Genomic DNA, 15,562 nt, shown 5'->3' on the forward strand with positions numbered 1-15,562 from the left:
GGTGAAGGGGGCTGTTTTCAGCAAGGTTGCAAGTTCTTCTGAATAGCCAATTCAAGAGTGAAAAGAATACTTTACAAAGCTAGAGCACTGGTAACGAAACCTACTATTCTTTACTGAACAACAGGGGTGAATCTCCAGCATCTTTATTGAGGGGGGGGGCAAGAGGGGTCCATATCTGGATAGTCAAAGGGCATGGGATATATAAGGTGAGGAAACTGCCCCCCTTGCCACCCCCAAACGACGCCCCAGCTGAACAAAAAAGGGTATTAACATGAATAATAAGGACAGCTTTTGTCCAAGTAGAGAATATTGAGGAATCCCATGGTTTAAGGTAATCAACGTAGGTCTAAATGTAAATAAGACCTTAACCAGTCAAAGAAATTTCATCCGCACCCTCTAAAGCGATTTTTATATATATCCCTATTTACATCAAGTTAAATTGTCTTAACCAGACTAAAAGGGGGTAAAGGGGTTCTTCTGTCCTTGGAATCCTGTCTTGTTTTTAACCCAAATCTTAGCTACCTCTTATCCAGAATTTTTTTTTGTAGGTAGGGGTGGCTCTTAGAACGGTTCGTGGTACTTAGAAGGGAGTAAAGGTCAAAACTGTTGAATGTAACACTTATTGGACCAATTGGCTCATGCTATGCATTATGTTTTGACTAGTCTATCCATAGATATATTTTTTGTTGCGAGGGGGTTCGATTGGGAGGTTTTGGGTAGGATTGGTGGTTGGGAGGGCTATTACGATTCTCGCTCCTTTGGATGTGTGCCTAATCAAGGAGGAAACCAAATTTTTAACCAGAATGGAAATTTGAAGGTTGAATAATGTGTATTTTTAGTTAAAATACCAAAGTTGTCTCCGCCTTTTTATGAAAACTTCTTGAGAAAGGGACAGGAATAATTCGACTTCCTGGTTCAAATCTTAAAAGGGGACAATTGACGATATATACATAATTTTTTGGCAGGGAAATGAATCAGTCGGGGGAAGGAGTGGATTTCACCTTTCACCCTCTCTTCACAACAATACTATCATATAATTGTTGAGAATAAGCACAGTATACTGGCTAGAGTCACCACTGACATAAATGATTGAATTTGGCTACGTGTAGATGAAATTTAGTGGTCTCATCTACGCGTAGATGAAGATTTAGTGGCTCGTTTTAAATCAGTATGGTTTTCGCTTCACATTGGCAGTGCTCTACCCAAAATGTGGGTTGAAAATAGAATCCCAAGAACTTTAATCACTCTCAAATTTTTAATAATTTTAATCCTTAAAAAAAGTGCGAGGTAAGCCCTTTTTGTCTTAGGCATGACGATGGGTTTTATGATGTTTCAAGTATCAGAATCTTTCAGCTTTTATTTAACAGCAATTTTTTATATTTGTTCGTTTTGTAAAATAATTATTTTTAGGGATAGTCCAGAATGCAGATATTATGGAATTAAGGAAAATACATTCCTGAATGAGCTACAAGCGATTCAAACATTAAGAGCGAAGGAGAAAATTGATAAGGAGAGAGTGGTGGAGAATTGAAGAAATGGTGATGTTACTGTGACGAACATAATGGCTAATGTACAATTTCGAACTATTTTTCCAGATTCAAGCATGAAAGTATTTTGAATAATAGATTAATTGAGGCCAAATGAGTATTCAACGAAAAGACAGCTAATTTTTCAAAGGTCACGTAGTAAATTAAATTTTAAGGGCCGCACATGAGCGTGAGTAGGAATACTGAGGTTGAGCTTTAAAAATCCCTAGTCGTCTGCTAGATTTTATTGCTAATCATTATGCCTTGAATCTTGGGACCAATTTTACCTAAGCATCCTTATCTAAGGAAATTAATATGTGGACGACATTCTGGGTAGACAATCCAAACACTAGTTTATCCATACATATATTTGTTGCTTGATTATACGAGAATCTTTTGGGCTAGAAAATGTTTACACACTGAGAAAATATATTATATGTCAAATACAATATGATCTTCTCAAATTGTCAACTCCTTCTTACGCATATAACCCAAATCAGGTCTATCCTCGTGCATTGCTGTCCCGTTTGGGGTCCTCAAACTCGAGAACATTGCTTATATATACTCGAAAATAGATGATGTTCAAAAGTGTAAATTTAGTAACACATGGTCCCCACTAAAGCAACAAGAAAAGTGCCCTTGAGCTCTTGAACTTCCCCAATTTGTTCAGTTGAGGACAGGTTAAAATACTGAAATTTGGTAAAGTGATATTAATAAACGAGAAGCACCGATTTATTCTCCCATCTTCCATGTCAATCAGCAGACTTACCAGCCATCAGAACAAACGACAACCCGTCAAGTGCAGTACGAACAGATTTGTCAATCCTATTTCTTTAGTGCATTTAACAAGTACCCCTTTTTTACATTTTCTTTGTGATTACAAAAGCAGTATAATTTAGCACTCATTTGTTCAAAAAGAGCATCATTTAAAAGCTACGAGAATTTCTCAAAAGGCTATATTGCTCTAACAGATACAATTTATGGAATAAATCATGAAAATAATTGAAGCGGAGTACGATTTACTGCCACTTATCAAGGATTTTAAAAGTTCAACAAATGGATATTTAAAAAGAAAACAATAATTATAAATAACAAGGATAAAATAAGCAACAAATTAATATCTAGGAGAAAAAAACATGCTCAGAAACTAGGATGATTTTGAAAAGTCGAAGGCTTATTTGCCAATTTTCCAAATTTATACAAAATTTTCGATGGCTAATGGGTGACTATTTTTCTCATTTATAACAATTTCCAAGTTATATTTTATCATTTTAATAATTCTTGTCACACGAAGTTCACAACTGAAAAGAAATATGTAGAAACATTCCAGACAGCCAATTAAAGAGTGAATTAAATAAAAAAAAAACAAGTAGTTTTTTTTCAACTGAAACTAAGGAGCAACATCAAAACTTAAAAAGGACAGAAATTATTAAGTATATGAGTTGGGGTCGCCCCCTCTTCTACCTCAGTTGAAAAACTTGTTATTTTTAATTTTATTTCTGATTGTCTTTTAAATAATCTGGCTCCCCCTCTATAGAAAGTTACCGTCCCCCAAGAAAAATTCCTAAAATTTTTAACATCCTCCCAAGTAACCTACCACCTCCTCACCCCTTCAGAAAAAAATGCTCACTCCCCCCTCTGAAAAATGCCTGTATAGTTCCCAATAACCAACACTACATGCAAACAATGGCCAAAGTTCATAGCCTGCAGCCCTTCCCCAGAGACTTGGGAGGGGGAGGTCAAGTCATCCTCAAAGACCTAGTTTTTAGGTCTTTTGACTATTTTTTAACAAAATCGCGGTCTAAAAATTTTGATCGGGTGGCTTTGGGGAAAAAGGGGCGTGGGAGGGGAGCTAGCCGCCCTCCAATATTTTGATCACTTAAAAAGGGCACAATAACTTTTTATTTCTGATCAAATGAGGCCTCTTCCGATCTTCTAGGATCACTGGTTCAATACGATTACCCCTGGAAAAAAGAAAAAAAAAGACACGCATCGATGATCTGGTAAAAAATTCAAAATTCCCCTTTTTTGTATAGTAATTAAAATACTTTTTCCACAAAATAAGTTTTTCAAAGTAAAGTAAAGAACTCCATTAAACAAAAAATGAGCAAAAATAAAATCAAATAATCTACCAATCGTGAAACTACCACAAATCAGCATCGATAAATAAATGAAACCCAAAACGAACATAAATTACAATAAATAACCGAGTCAAACTCAAAACGAGCAGAAATTAACATGATTTGGACTCTAAACTCCTATGCCTTCCCAAGGCCAGAACAAAATTTGCACTTCATTGAAAAAATATATATGTTTTTTACTTTTATAGCTTTAATAAATCAAATAATATTAACATTTTGATTACTAAATATCAGTATATGTACATTAAACTGACACTGCAAATTCACTTGTATTTTTCAGTAAAGTGCAAATTATGATCTGGGGCCGTTTCTACGACAACGCCTTCTATAAAAACCTTATATGCTCTCAGGGCACAACTTAAAACCCTTGCCCTGAGGGCTGTGGGGGAGTAACCTCCTCAAAAGCTTATTTTCTATCTGGAAATCAACTACGCTGAACAAAACGGCTATCTCAAAATTTTTATTGGATGTGTTTGGGGGATTGCGGGAGGTGGGGGGGGGCTAGTTGCCCTCCAATCACTTTCTACTATTAAAAAGGGCACTAGCCCTTTCAATTTAAAATTGAATGAACTTTTTTTTTGAAGTGTCTACGACAACGCCTTCTATAAAAGCCTTATATACCCCCAGGGCACAACTTAAAACCCTTGCCCTGAGGGTTGTGGGGGAGTGTCCTCCTCAAAAATATATTTTATATTTGGAAATCAACTATGCTGAACAAAATGGCTATCTCAAAATTTTGATTGGATGTGTTTAGGAGAATGATGGGCCTGGGGGGGGGGCCTAGTTGCCCTCCAGTCATTTTCGACTATTAAAAAGGGCACTACCCCATTAAAATTTCCAATCAAATGAGTCTGTTTTGAATTTTCTACGACAAGCCTTCTATAAAAACCTTATATGCCCCCAGGGCATAACTTGCATTTTGTCTCTTTCTCATTTAATTTAATAGGGTAGAACAATATCTTTTTTCCCTAGTAAAATAGAAAACATTTTGCAAACCTCTGAGAAAATTTTCTTATCTGTTTTGCGATTTCCATATTGGTAAATATGTTCATGTGTTCACCTCTCACGGGCTCGATAATCATTACAGAGAGAGATAGAAGAAATCTACGAAAGCAGTAATGTTGCCTAGCACCACAATTAATCGCGATTTTCTAGAAATCAATTTAGTTGACAAAAAAAAAAGAGTAAGGTAATTAATTTCCCATTTTTCAAGTGTATATAATCACTACGTTATACAAGTAAACAAAAATAAAGACATTGAAAAATATTTTTCTAACTCTTGTTTTAATAATTTCTAACAATTAAGAATATATTTCTAATTCTTGTTTTAAATAGAAAACTTTCTTTATTGTCTTTTAGATTTACCCCGCCATTGTTTTTTATGCGTTTTTTTATGTTTTTACATACGAACAATTGCAACCTAACACGAATTTCATCTTTCCTTTCAAGTTTAATTTTAAATACTAACGAAAGTAATGATATACCGAGAGAGAGAAACTCAACGCACCATACGACTAACCCAACAATGGAATACCCGCACCAACGGACCATACAGAAGCGCACCATACAACAACGGACATATGTAAACACCAAGTACTCAACAAATTAACACAGTAAACAAAAAAAAACCCTTGCCCTAAGGGTTTGTTGGGGAGTGTCCCCCTCAAAAACATATTTCCAATCTGGAAAATAACTAGCCTACGCTGAACAAAATGGCTATCTCAAAATTTTGATTGGATGAGTTTGGGGGAATGATGGGCGTGGGGGGGGCCAGTTGCCGTCCAACCACTTTCGACTATTAAAAAGGGCAAAAACCCTTTAAAATTTCCAATCGAATGAGCCTGTTTTGAAGTTTCTGCGACAACACCTTCTATAAAAAACCTTATTAGCCCCCCGGGCATAACTTAAAACCCTTGCCCTGAGGGTTGTGGGGAGTGTCCCCCTCAAAAATATATTTTACATCTGGAAATCAACTAGCCTACGCTGAACAAAAGGGCTATCTAAAAATTTTGATTGGATGTGTGAGTATTTTTCATGCTCTTTTATAATTAAATAATCACTTTACAGGGACTATTAATTTTGAGCCCTGAAGGGGCTAGAAGGCTCAGAACAGCCAGTAGAACCCTCTAAACAATTTGCAAAAAAATTTGATTCTTTAATTACATCGATAAGAAGAAAAATTGGTCATTCTTAGCTTACTAAGTATTGGAGATTACTTATGATATCTATGTCCCCCTGAGGGGGGGGGGGAGTAAAGCATAGACTTGTGGTATCAACTTCAAAGTCTAATAACCATAATAATTTATTTATTATGAAGTAACTAAGTAAGAGTCTTTTATTTAGGCTCATCACTAAACAAAATATAACCCAGTTGTGTTGATGATTTGTATCTGGTAATTATGTCAGTGATTCCAATCCTCAATCATTTCTAGCGACCGGTTCTCTTAAAATATGAAGTTCCAAAAACAAGCATAATAAAACGATGCTTTTAATGTCAAAAATTCAAATTCGTTGCAACAATACAGCCGAAAATTTTTAGTCATAATGATAGAAATTTTTGTATAGCATATTAGCTACACATCTTAAATTCTTTTATTGCCCTTCAGGTTTCAAAAAAATTCTATACATTTGTGTAAGATATTTCATAATTATTTGAGTTGTATACCTACTACTTCCCAAAGATGCCAAAATTAATAGAACTGTTTTTATTGTTTATGATGGAAAGGTAGAGGGGTCTTCGTCGCTATTTACGTCCAGCTTATGGGGAACAGTTGACCAATGGTATCTTTTATTGTATTTGTTTAGACAAAAACACACTAGTATTATCAATGAACAAAAATTTTCAGAATCTTAAAATTGCACTTAAATACCCGGAAAGAAGCACAATTCTTGCACATATTACATTTAAAAACACTAGTCCATATTATCAGGGACAAAAACAAAAATGACATATTATTTCCTCAGAAAGAAAATCTCTTGAACAATTTTTATGTGAAAATCTGTCCACGGTTGATTTGACATGTGAAGATTTGACCTCGGAATCAGTGAAACGTAATTAGGCGTTTGATACCTTAATAAGGAAGGGCTGTTTTATCACTTTTGGTCTTACTCTGTGTTTTTTTGTGGCTTGGTTTTAAATATATATTTTTAATTTAGTTTAATTCAATGGATTGTCCTAAATATTTTTCTTGTTTTTTTTTTTTTTGGGGGGGGGGGGGCTCTTAAAATCACTTTTTGTTTGGGTCTTTTAAATATTGTTTTTCTTTTTCCTTTGTTTTGTTTTGTATGTCTGTGTGTTGACTCTTTGAAAGGTTGAAATGCATTATATTGAAAATAATTTTCTTCTCTTGTTTTTAGTATTGATGTCATTTCTGTTTTTCCCCTGTTTTTTTTTTTTTTTTTTTTTTTTTTTTTTTTTTTTTTTTTACGGGCCGTAGAGCATTATGTGTTGATGTGTTTTTGTCGTATAGCTATTGGTTGAATAAACTTACTGATTGATTAATTGACTTTTGTTGGACATTCCTTTACTGTATTGTATTAGCTATTAGTTATTTACTACTATTTATTATTTTTTTTTATTATTATTTACAGTTATTATTTGAATTATTATTTATTTTAGTCTCAATCTCTTTATTGAAGATTATGGAAATGTTATCTTCTCTGCCTTTTAAAAGATGTACACGAATTAAACAAATTTGTGTAACTTGTAAGACAAACCACCTACCGCTCAAGTTGTTCATTCATTGACGCATTATAAAACTGTTTTTTTTTTGTTTTGTTTTTTTTTAGTTTCATTAGCGTAGCGTGAAATATGACAAAGAGAAATGACAGAATGGATGGAAAATATATAATTTGGGCTATATATTTGAGCATAAGGGGGGGGGAGTGATAAAGTATTTGGACAGTGTGAAGTTAGAAAGTACCATTAAAATCCCCACGGTAAAAAATTGAATAAGAGATAATTCCAGTTCCTGACCATGAACAACAAGAAAAAGGAATTTTTGGCATTGAAAGTACTGAATTGTCTCCTTTTTCTGCATCTTTTTTTCCTTCTTTAACGCTAGTAGGGCAGTATAAAGAGAACATCTATTCTCAAAAAATATCTGTCATTAAGAAGACTCAAAGCTGGTTTACCATGGCCGCAAAAAAGGCCCCTAAACCACTACACCATCTACAATAAAATACATTTTTTTTTGGTTCTCTCATTAATTTAACTTTATTCTTAAAATGTTACGATTGTCCTAAAATGTTTATTTTTCAGTCATTAGTATGGCTAGCAGTAAAACTCCTTCATTTGGAACCACCAATGGATCCTTTTTACTGGAGTCAAATGCAAGGGAGGTTCCTATTGAAGGTCCCTGGGATAAATCGGAGGGGTGTCCGCTCGAGGAAGATCTAGGGATGGTCCCATATGGGGTCCAGGAGGATCCATGGGGTCAATGGCGGATCCTGGGGAGGGACGAGGGGGGACACCCGCCCCCTAACACATTCTGAAGTAGTGTAATTTACTTAATTAACGCAAGTTAGTGTTAATTAAACTTGTTCCTAACGCGAGTTTATCGGATCAACCTATTTTGCCTATTTTGCGCTCTAAAACAAGAAAGCCATTTAACCAAATAAAAGTAAAATTACAAATTGTTTTTTTGTGGACATTGGATAGTTCACGTGGCCTTATTGCCTCTTTTTGAACACTCTTTTCTAAATTTGTAGGTAATAGCTTTATCCATAAGAATTAAATCTAAAGCATTGAAATATTAAAAGACGCTCCTACATTTACACCAATGTTTTTCTAAGTCGAACCTTATGCTGAATAGATTTTCCATTTCCCGTTTTTCGTAGAATATCAACTTAGCGTGTCTGTGTGAACTTCTGATAACCTGTCTTTAAAGATTGCAAAGACAGACAATCTTCAAAGACAGGTTATCAGAAGTTCACACAGACACGCTAAGTTGATATTCTCCGAAAAACGGGAAATGGATAATGGATATATATATATATATATATATATATATATATATATATATATATATATATATATATATATATATATATATATATATATATATATATATATATATATATATATATATATATATATATTTGTCAATGTATTAATATGAGGAAGGTTGATTTATTTTTCTTTATTAAATAAAAAAAAACAAGGTTTTTCAACTGAAAGTAAGGAGCAACATTAAAACTCAAAGCATTTATAAATTATTCTGTATATAAATGGCTTTGTCCACTCCTCAATACTTTGCTCTTCACGCTAAGATTTTTCGTACTTTTTAGAATTAAAATTTTTCGGTTTAAAATTAAACGGTTCTTGTGTTTGAGGAGTCGTTCTCAAAGAATACCCCACCACCAGAAAAATTGTCCTGAAGGAATTTTATTCTAGCTGAAAATCTCCCGCCCCCTCCGGAAATTTTTTTCGAACGATTCTGGGGGAAAAATCTTCGTATCGCGCTTTCTTTTGAGAAAGACTTTAATTTCTGATTGTTATAAAATCTTGCCGGAAGTCCCATCCTCCATGGAAAAGTTTTCTCAAAAATACCCTGCCCCCTAGTACAAAGCTACTCACGCAAAAAATTCTTTTGGTGAATTTATCCCCTGGAAAACTCCCTCATGGATTTCACCCATGGAAAAGCTCCTTTCCCTAAGAAAAAATGCTCTTGACAATTCGAACCTAGTGAATCTTCCTCCCCCGAGTCGATTCTCTTTAACATCTCCACATGTAAAGTTTAGTCGGCTTATAACAAATACTATAAGTAAACAATTGGCAAATTTCATGACTTACAGGGACGATGCAATCGCCCCTAGCTTCGCTTTATAAAACACTGTATATGACATAATAGGCCAAAGCAAAGCCATCGCCCGCTTTTTTGTAAGACAAGAATTTTAAATTTCATAAAAAAAACTTTATTTGGGAACTAAATTGAATTCAAGACTTTAAAACACGATAAGACGTATATATTATGAATCAGAGAAAAATGGCCTTTAAATTGAGCTACTAGTCAAGCAGATAAGGTTTAGTTTCAAAAAGTAGTGTCTGACCCCTTAGAATCTCCTCTGCTGTGAGTCAATTGTGATTGTGCTCCGATTTCTGGCGAGTGACAGCTCATTTGAAACGTCTCACCCGTCTGATGATAACACTCCACGTTTTGAGAAGAATAGGAACCTTTTCCTCATTCTTTGACCTTATGGCTAGAATTTTAAGACTAGGTCGATAACAAAATCGCCCTGGCTAAATAAAAAAGTCACAAAGAGTTGTAGCAATGATCGAAATACTAAATGTTATGGTAAAGCTATGGAAAATTGTTTTCACTTTATAAAAACACTGTATAGGACATAATAAGCCAAAGCAAGGCCATCGCCCGATTTTTTGTAAGACAAGGATTTTGAATTTCTTAAAAAAAACTTTATTTGGGAACTAAATTGAATTCAAGAATTTTAAACGCGGTAAGACGTATTTATTATGAATCAGCGAAAAATGGGCTTTAAAATGAGCTACTAGTCAAGCAGATAACGTTTGGTCCCAAAACGCAGTGTCTGACCCCTTAGAATCTCCTCTGCTGTGAGTTAATTGCGATTTTGCTCTGATTTGTGGCGAGTGACAGCTCATTTGAAACGTCTCATCCGACTGATGATAGCACTCCACGTTTTGAGAAGAATAGGAACCTTTTTCTCATTCTTTGACCTTATGGCTGGAATTTTAAGACTAGGGCGATAAGCAAATCGCCCTGGTTAAATGAAAAAGTCAGAAAAAGTTGTAGCAATGAAGGAAATATTGAAAGTTATGGTAATGTTATGTTGTGGTAAATTGTTTTTTCCTTCATAAAAACACTACATAGGACATAATAAGTCAAATCAAGGCAAAGCAACGTCATCGCCCGCTTTTTTGTAAGACAAGGATTTTGTATTTCATAAAAAAAAACTTAATTTGGGAACTAAATTGAATTTAAGACTTTTAAACGCGGTAAGACGTATATATTAAGAATCAGAGAAAAATGGGCTTTAAAATGAGCTACTAGTCAAGCAGATATGGTTAAGTCCAAAAAAGAAGAGCCTGACCCCTTAGAATCTCCTCTGCTGTGAGACAATTGTGATTGTTCTCCGATTTGTGGCGAGTGATAGCTCATTTGAAACATCTCATCCGTCTGATGATAGCACTCCATGTTTTGAGAAGAATAGGAACATTTTTCTCATTCTTTGACCTTATGGCTTGAATTTTAAGACTAGGGCAACGAAAAAATCGCCCTGGTTAAATGAAAAAGTCACAAAGAGCTGTAGCAATGAAAGAAATATTGAATGTTATGGTAAATTGTTTTTCACTTCCTAAAAACACTGTATAGGACATAATAAGCCAAAGCAACGCCGTCGCCCGCTTTTTTGTAAGACAAGAATTTTGAATTTCATAAAAAAAACTTTATTCGGGAACTAAACTGAATTCAAGACTTTTCGACATATAGAAACGTATATATTATGCAGAAGAAAAAAATGGGATTGGAGGTGAGCTCCTGAGCAAGTCGATTAGATTTATTCCCAAAAACTATTGTCTGGCCCGAACGCATATCCTCTGCTTAGAGTCAACTGTGATTTCTCTCCGACATATGACAAGTAACAGCTCATGTGAAAGGTCTCATCCGTCTGATGATATCACTCCATGTTTTGAGAAGAATAGGAACATTTTTTCTCATTCTTTGACCTTATGGCTGGAATTTTAAGACCAGGCTGATAAGAAAATCGCCCTGGTTAACTGAAAAAGTCATAAAGAGTTGTAGCCATGAAGGAAATATTGAATGTTATGGTAATGATTGGGTAAATTGTTTTCCACTTCATAAAAACACTGTATAGGACATAATAAGCCAAAGCAAGGCTAAGCAACGCCATCGCCCTCTTTTTTATAAGACAAGGATTTTGAATTTTTTAAAAAAAACTTTATTTGGGAACTAAATTGAGTTCAAGATTTTTAGACGCAACAATACGTATATATTATGAATCAGCGAAAAATGAGCTAGAAAATGAGCTACTAGTCAAACAGATAAGGTTTAGTCCCAAAAAGTAGTGTTTAACCCCTTAGAATCTCCCCCGCTATGAGCCAATTGTGATTTTGCTCCGATTTGTGGCGATTGACAGCTTATTTGAAACGTCTCGCCTGTCTTATGATAGCAATCCACGATTTGAGAAGAATAGGAATCTTTTTCTCATTCTTTGACCTTATGGCTGGAATTTTAAAACTAGAGCTATAAGAAAATCGCCCTGGTTAAATCAAAAAGTCACAAAGAGTTGTAGCAATGAAGAAAATATTGAATGTTATGGTAATGTTACGGTAAATTGTTTTTACTTCATAAAAACACTGTATAGGATATAAGAAGCCAAATAAAGGCAAAGCAACTTCACCACCCGTTTTTTTTAAAGAAAAGGATTTTGAATTTCTTAAAAAAAACTTTATTTGGGAACTAAATTGAGTTCCAGAATTTTAGACGCGGTAAGACGTATATACGATGAATAAGCGAAAAATGGGCTTTAAAATGAGCTACTAATCAAGCAGATAAGGTGTAGTCCCAAAAAATAGTGTCTGACCCCTTAGAATCTCCTCTGCTGTGAGTAAATTGTGATTGTGCTCCGATTTGTGGCAAGTGACAGCTCATTTGAAACGTCTCATCTGTCTGATGATAGCACTCCACGTTTTGAGAAGAATAGGAACCTTTTTCTCATTCTTTGACCTTATGGCTGGAATTTTCAGACTAGGGCGATAAGAAAATCGCCCTGGTTAAATGAAAAAGTCACAAAGAGTTATAGCAATGAAGGAAATATTGAATGTTATGGTAATTTTACGGTAAATTGTTTTTCACTTCATAAAAACACTGTATAGGGCATAATAAGTCAAAGCAAGGCAAAGCAACGCCATCGCCCGCTTTTTTGTAAGACAAGCATTTTGAATTTCTTAAAAAATCTTTATTTGTGAACTAAATTGAATTCAAGAATTTTAGACGCGGTAAGACGTATATATTATGAATCAGCAAAAAATGGGCTTTAAATTAAGCTACTGGTCAAGCAGATAAGGTTTATCCCCAAAAAGTAGTGTCTGACCCCTTAGAATCTCCTCTGCTGCAAGTCAATCGTGATTGTGCTCTGATTTGTGACGAGTGACCGCTCATTTGAAACGTCTCATCTGTCTGATAATAGCACTCCACGTTTTGAGAAGAATAGGAACCTTTTTCTCATTCTTTGACCTTATGGCTGGAATTTTAAGACTAGGGCGGTAAGAAAATCGCCCTGGTTAAATGAAAAGTCACAAAGAGTTGTAGAAATAAAGGAAATATTGGATTTTATGGTAATGTTATGGTGAATTATTTTTCATTTCATAAAAACACTGTATAGGACATAATAAGCCAAAGCAAGGCAAAGCAACGCCATCGCCCGCTTTTTTGTAAGATAAGGATTTTGGATTTCTTAAAAAAAACTTTATTTCGAAACTAAATTAAAACCAATACCTTCAAACGTGGTAAGACCTATGAATTAAAAATCAGAGAAAAATAGGCTCGACAATGAGCTACTACTCAAACCGATAAGGTTTAGTCCCAAAAAATAGTTTCTGACCCCTTAGAATCTCCTCTGCTGTGAGTCAATTGTATTAAAGTATTTTTAATAGTACTTTAGGTTAAAGGAGACAAAATTTAGCAACACTGTAATCAATTTGAAAGATTGGGCGATCGGCGAGGGATGTTTTCTTCAAAATTCGGCAACATTGAACATAGGGCAATGGCCTGGGCGATGGGCTATTACTTCAGGCTGGTTTTTTGGATTAACAGATTCTTTACATTTCTTTAAAAAACTTATTTTGCGGGAAAAGTTTCTTAAACTTCAAGCCGAATTTCGGGGAGAAATAATCTGTAGAGGTCCAAATAGCAAGATTTTTAAAAAATGCAAATTTCAAAGGTAACTGTCAGAAAGTAATGCGGATTTATGACAAAACTAACTGTCAGTTATGCTGTGGCTACATTTGAGTTACACTTGTAACAAAAGCTAAAATCACCCAGGCGCCAGGAATACAGTGCTGACAGTGTGCCTCGTTCGTTATTTATTAAGTTGAATATTATTTATTTGATTTTTCTACTAAGCTGGTCACACAGTTCTGTAATGGCAAAATAAGTTGTCATTTTTTTTGGGTGGAGGAAGGGACGATAAGGGGACTGCAAAGCAAAGGCTTATTTTCGAATTAAGGATTTGATCATTCGATTTCCTTTTTTACATAGTTATTTTTGTCATCTTAAAATGTTCATTTCGTTCTTCTAAATATATATTATTTTCCCGTATCGTTTTTATTCAACCGTAACAAAAACAAGCTTTTCTTTAAAAAAAAATAATGAGCGAAGCTATTTCTTGAGCAGAGTAAAAAAAAAACAGAAATTTCACAGAACAATGAATTAAAAGTTAAAAGAAATATGTACTAAACTTAATAAAAAATGAAAACAACAAGGAACTTATGATATACCAAAAATGAAACTAATATTCAACTGAAACTCAAAACAAACAGAAATTACCAAATATATGATCTGGGAAATTATCCCCTCCCTTGGAATATACGGAATAATTTTTGTGCATTAAAATTTTTTAATGTGGCTCCTTACTTTCAGTTTAAAAAACTTAATGTTTTATTTCTAGCGGCTTTTCTAACCATTCCAAGAAATCCTTACCCCCCCCCCTAAAATCTCTTGTGTAAAATCCCTTGTGTAAAATCTCTTGGAAAATCCCCCCTCCCCTACCAAAAAATTCCTGATACTGTCCAATGAAAAATACTATATGTGAACAATGGGCCAATGGCGTAAATTATCTCCTTTCCCCTAGGGGTTCCCTTCATCCTCAAAGGCATAGTTAATGACAGCTATTAATCTACTGGCAAGCTATGAATCAAATGGTTAGCTATCTCAAAATTTTTATTAGACGTCTTTGGAGAAAAAAGGGGTGTTGGAATGTAGCTGCCCTCCAATGTTTTTGGTCTCTTAAAACAGGCACTAGAACGTTCGAATTCGGTTTGAGTGAGCCCTTTTTTGATCTTCTAGGATCATTAGTTCGATACCATCACCCAAGACATAAAACACACATCCATGATTCAGAAAAATGTAAAAAATTTCAGATTTTTGTAGATACAGGTTTGATACCTCTACAGCAGGGCTTTCTGTTGGCTGAATTTGATGGTGCCGTTTTCATTAAGATTGCCTGCCTTTTTGGAGGTGTTTCCCCCTTTTTTCAAAAATTAGTCAAATTTTCTCAGGTTCGTAGCTTTGGTGGGTATCATTAACTTAACGAACTTTATATATTAGGAATAAGCATAAAAATCAATATTACTTTTTGAGGTTCTTTTTTCAACCGATTTACCGATGGCGTATTTTCTGGATATTACAAAAAGTTAACAGTATTCCGACACAGTTATGAAATAAGCTCTGCAAATGTTTGCCTGATGACAAAACCCGCTGTAAACCCGTATAGACACTGATGAAATAATAGATTAGTAAGATATAAGGGTACTTCTCTATTTTATGGTACACATTCGAAAAGTGAAGTTAGGTTTTTCATAATAAATATGCCAAAACATAATGAAAGTATAATAGTTTAGCATCACAATTATCGAAACTACAACAAAGAATTATGGAAGGGGGCCGCCCAGACCACGACCGTGAAGACCGGTTATTGTCTGATCTTCACGATACAAATTCTCGATTATGTACAATATAATAGGGAAGAAACGAAATAATAAATAAGTAACCAAGTAAAACGAAACCAGTACATACACGGTATCAGAGACATTTGGATCACGACTCCAAAGTTTCAAATGGCTCCAAAATAAGTTCCCTCCGCGTCCTTATGCTCCACAACACTTTTGGAAAAATTCTG

General features: G+C 34.6%; 1 protein-coding gene across 1 annotated transcript in view; it reads left to right on the forward strand.

The window, feature by feature from the left end:
- LOC148945096 (galactosylceramide sulfotransferase-like) overlaps positions 1–3,747 on the forward strand; it is a 43,232-nt gene extending 39,485 nt beyond the window's left edge. Inside the window, exon 3 of the mRNA XM_089099633.1 lies at positions 1,411–3,747. Coding sequence (XP_088955759.1) covers positions 1,411–1,531 — 121 coding nt within the window. The 3' untranslated portion in view covers positions 1,532–3,747. The remainder of the gene's footprint in view (positions 1–1,410) is intronic.
- Positions 3,748–15,562: the final 11,815 nt, after the last annotated feature.

This window comes from Artemia sp. Qi Xiang Cuo, chromosome 13, assembly GCF_049724085.1.
Source record: "Artemia sp. Qi Xiang Cuo chromosome 13, ASM4972408v1, whole genome shotgun sequence".
Taxonomy (NCBI): domain Eukaryota; kingdom Metazoa; phylum Arthropoda; class Branchiopoda; order Anostraca; family Artemiidae; genus Artemia; species Artemia sp. Qi Xiang Cuo.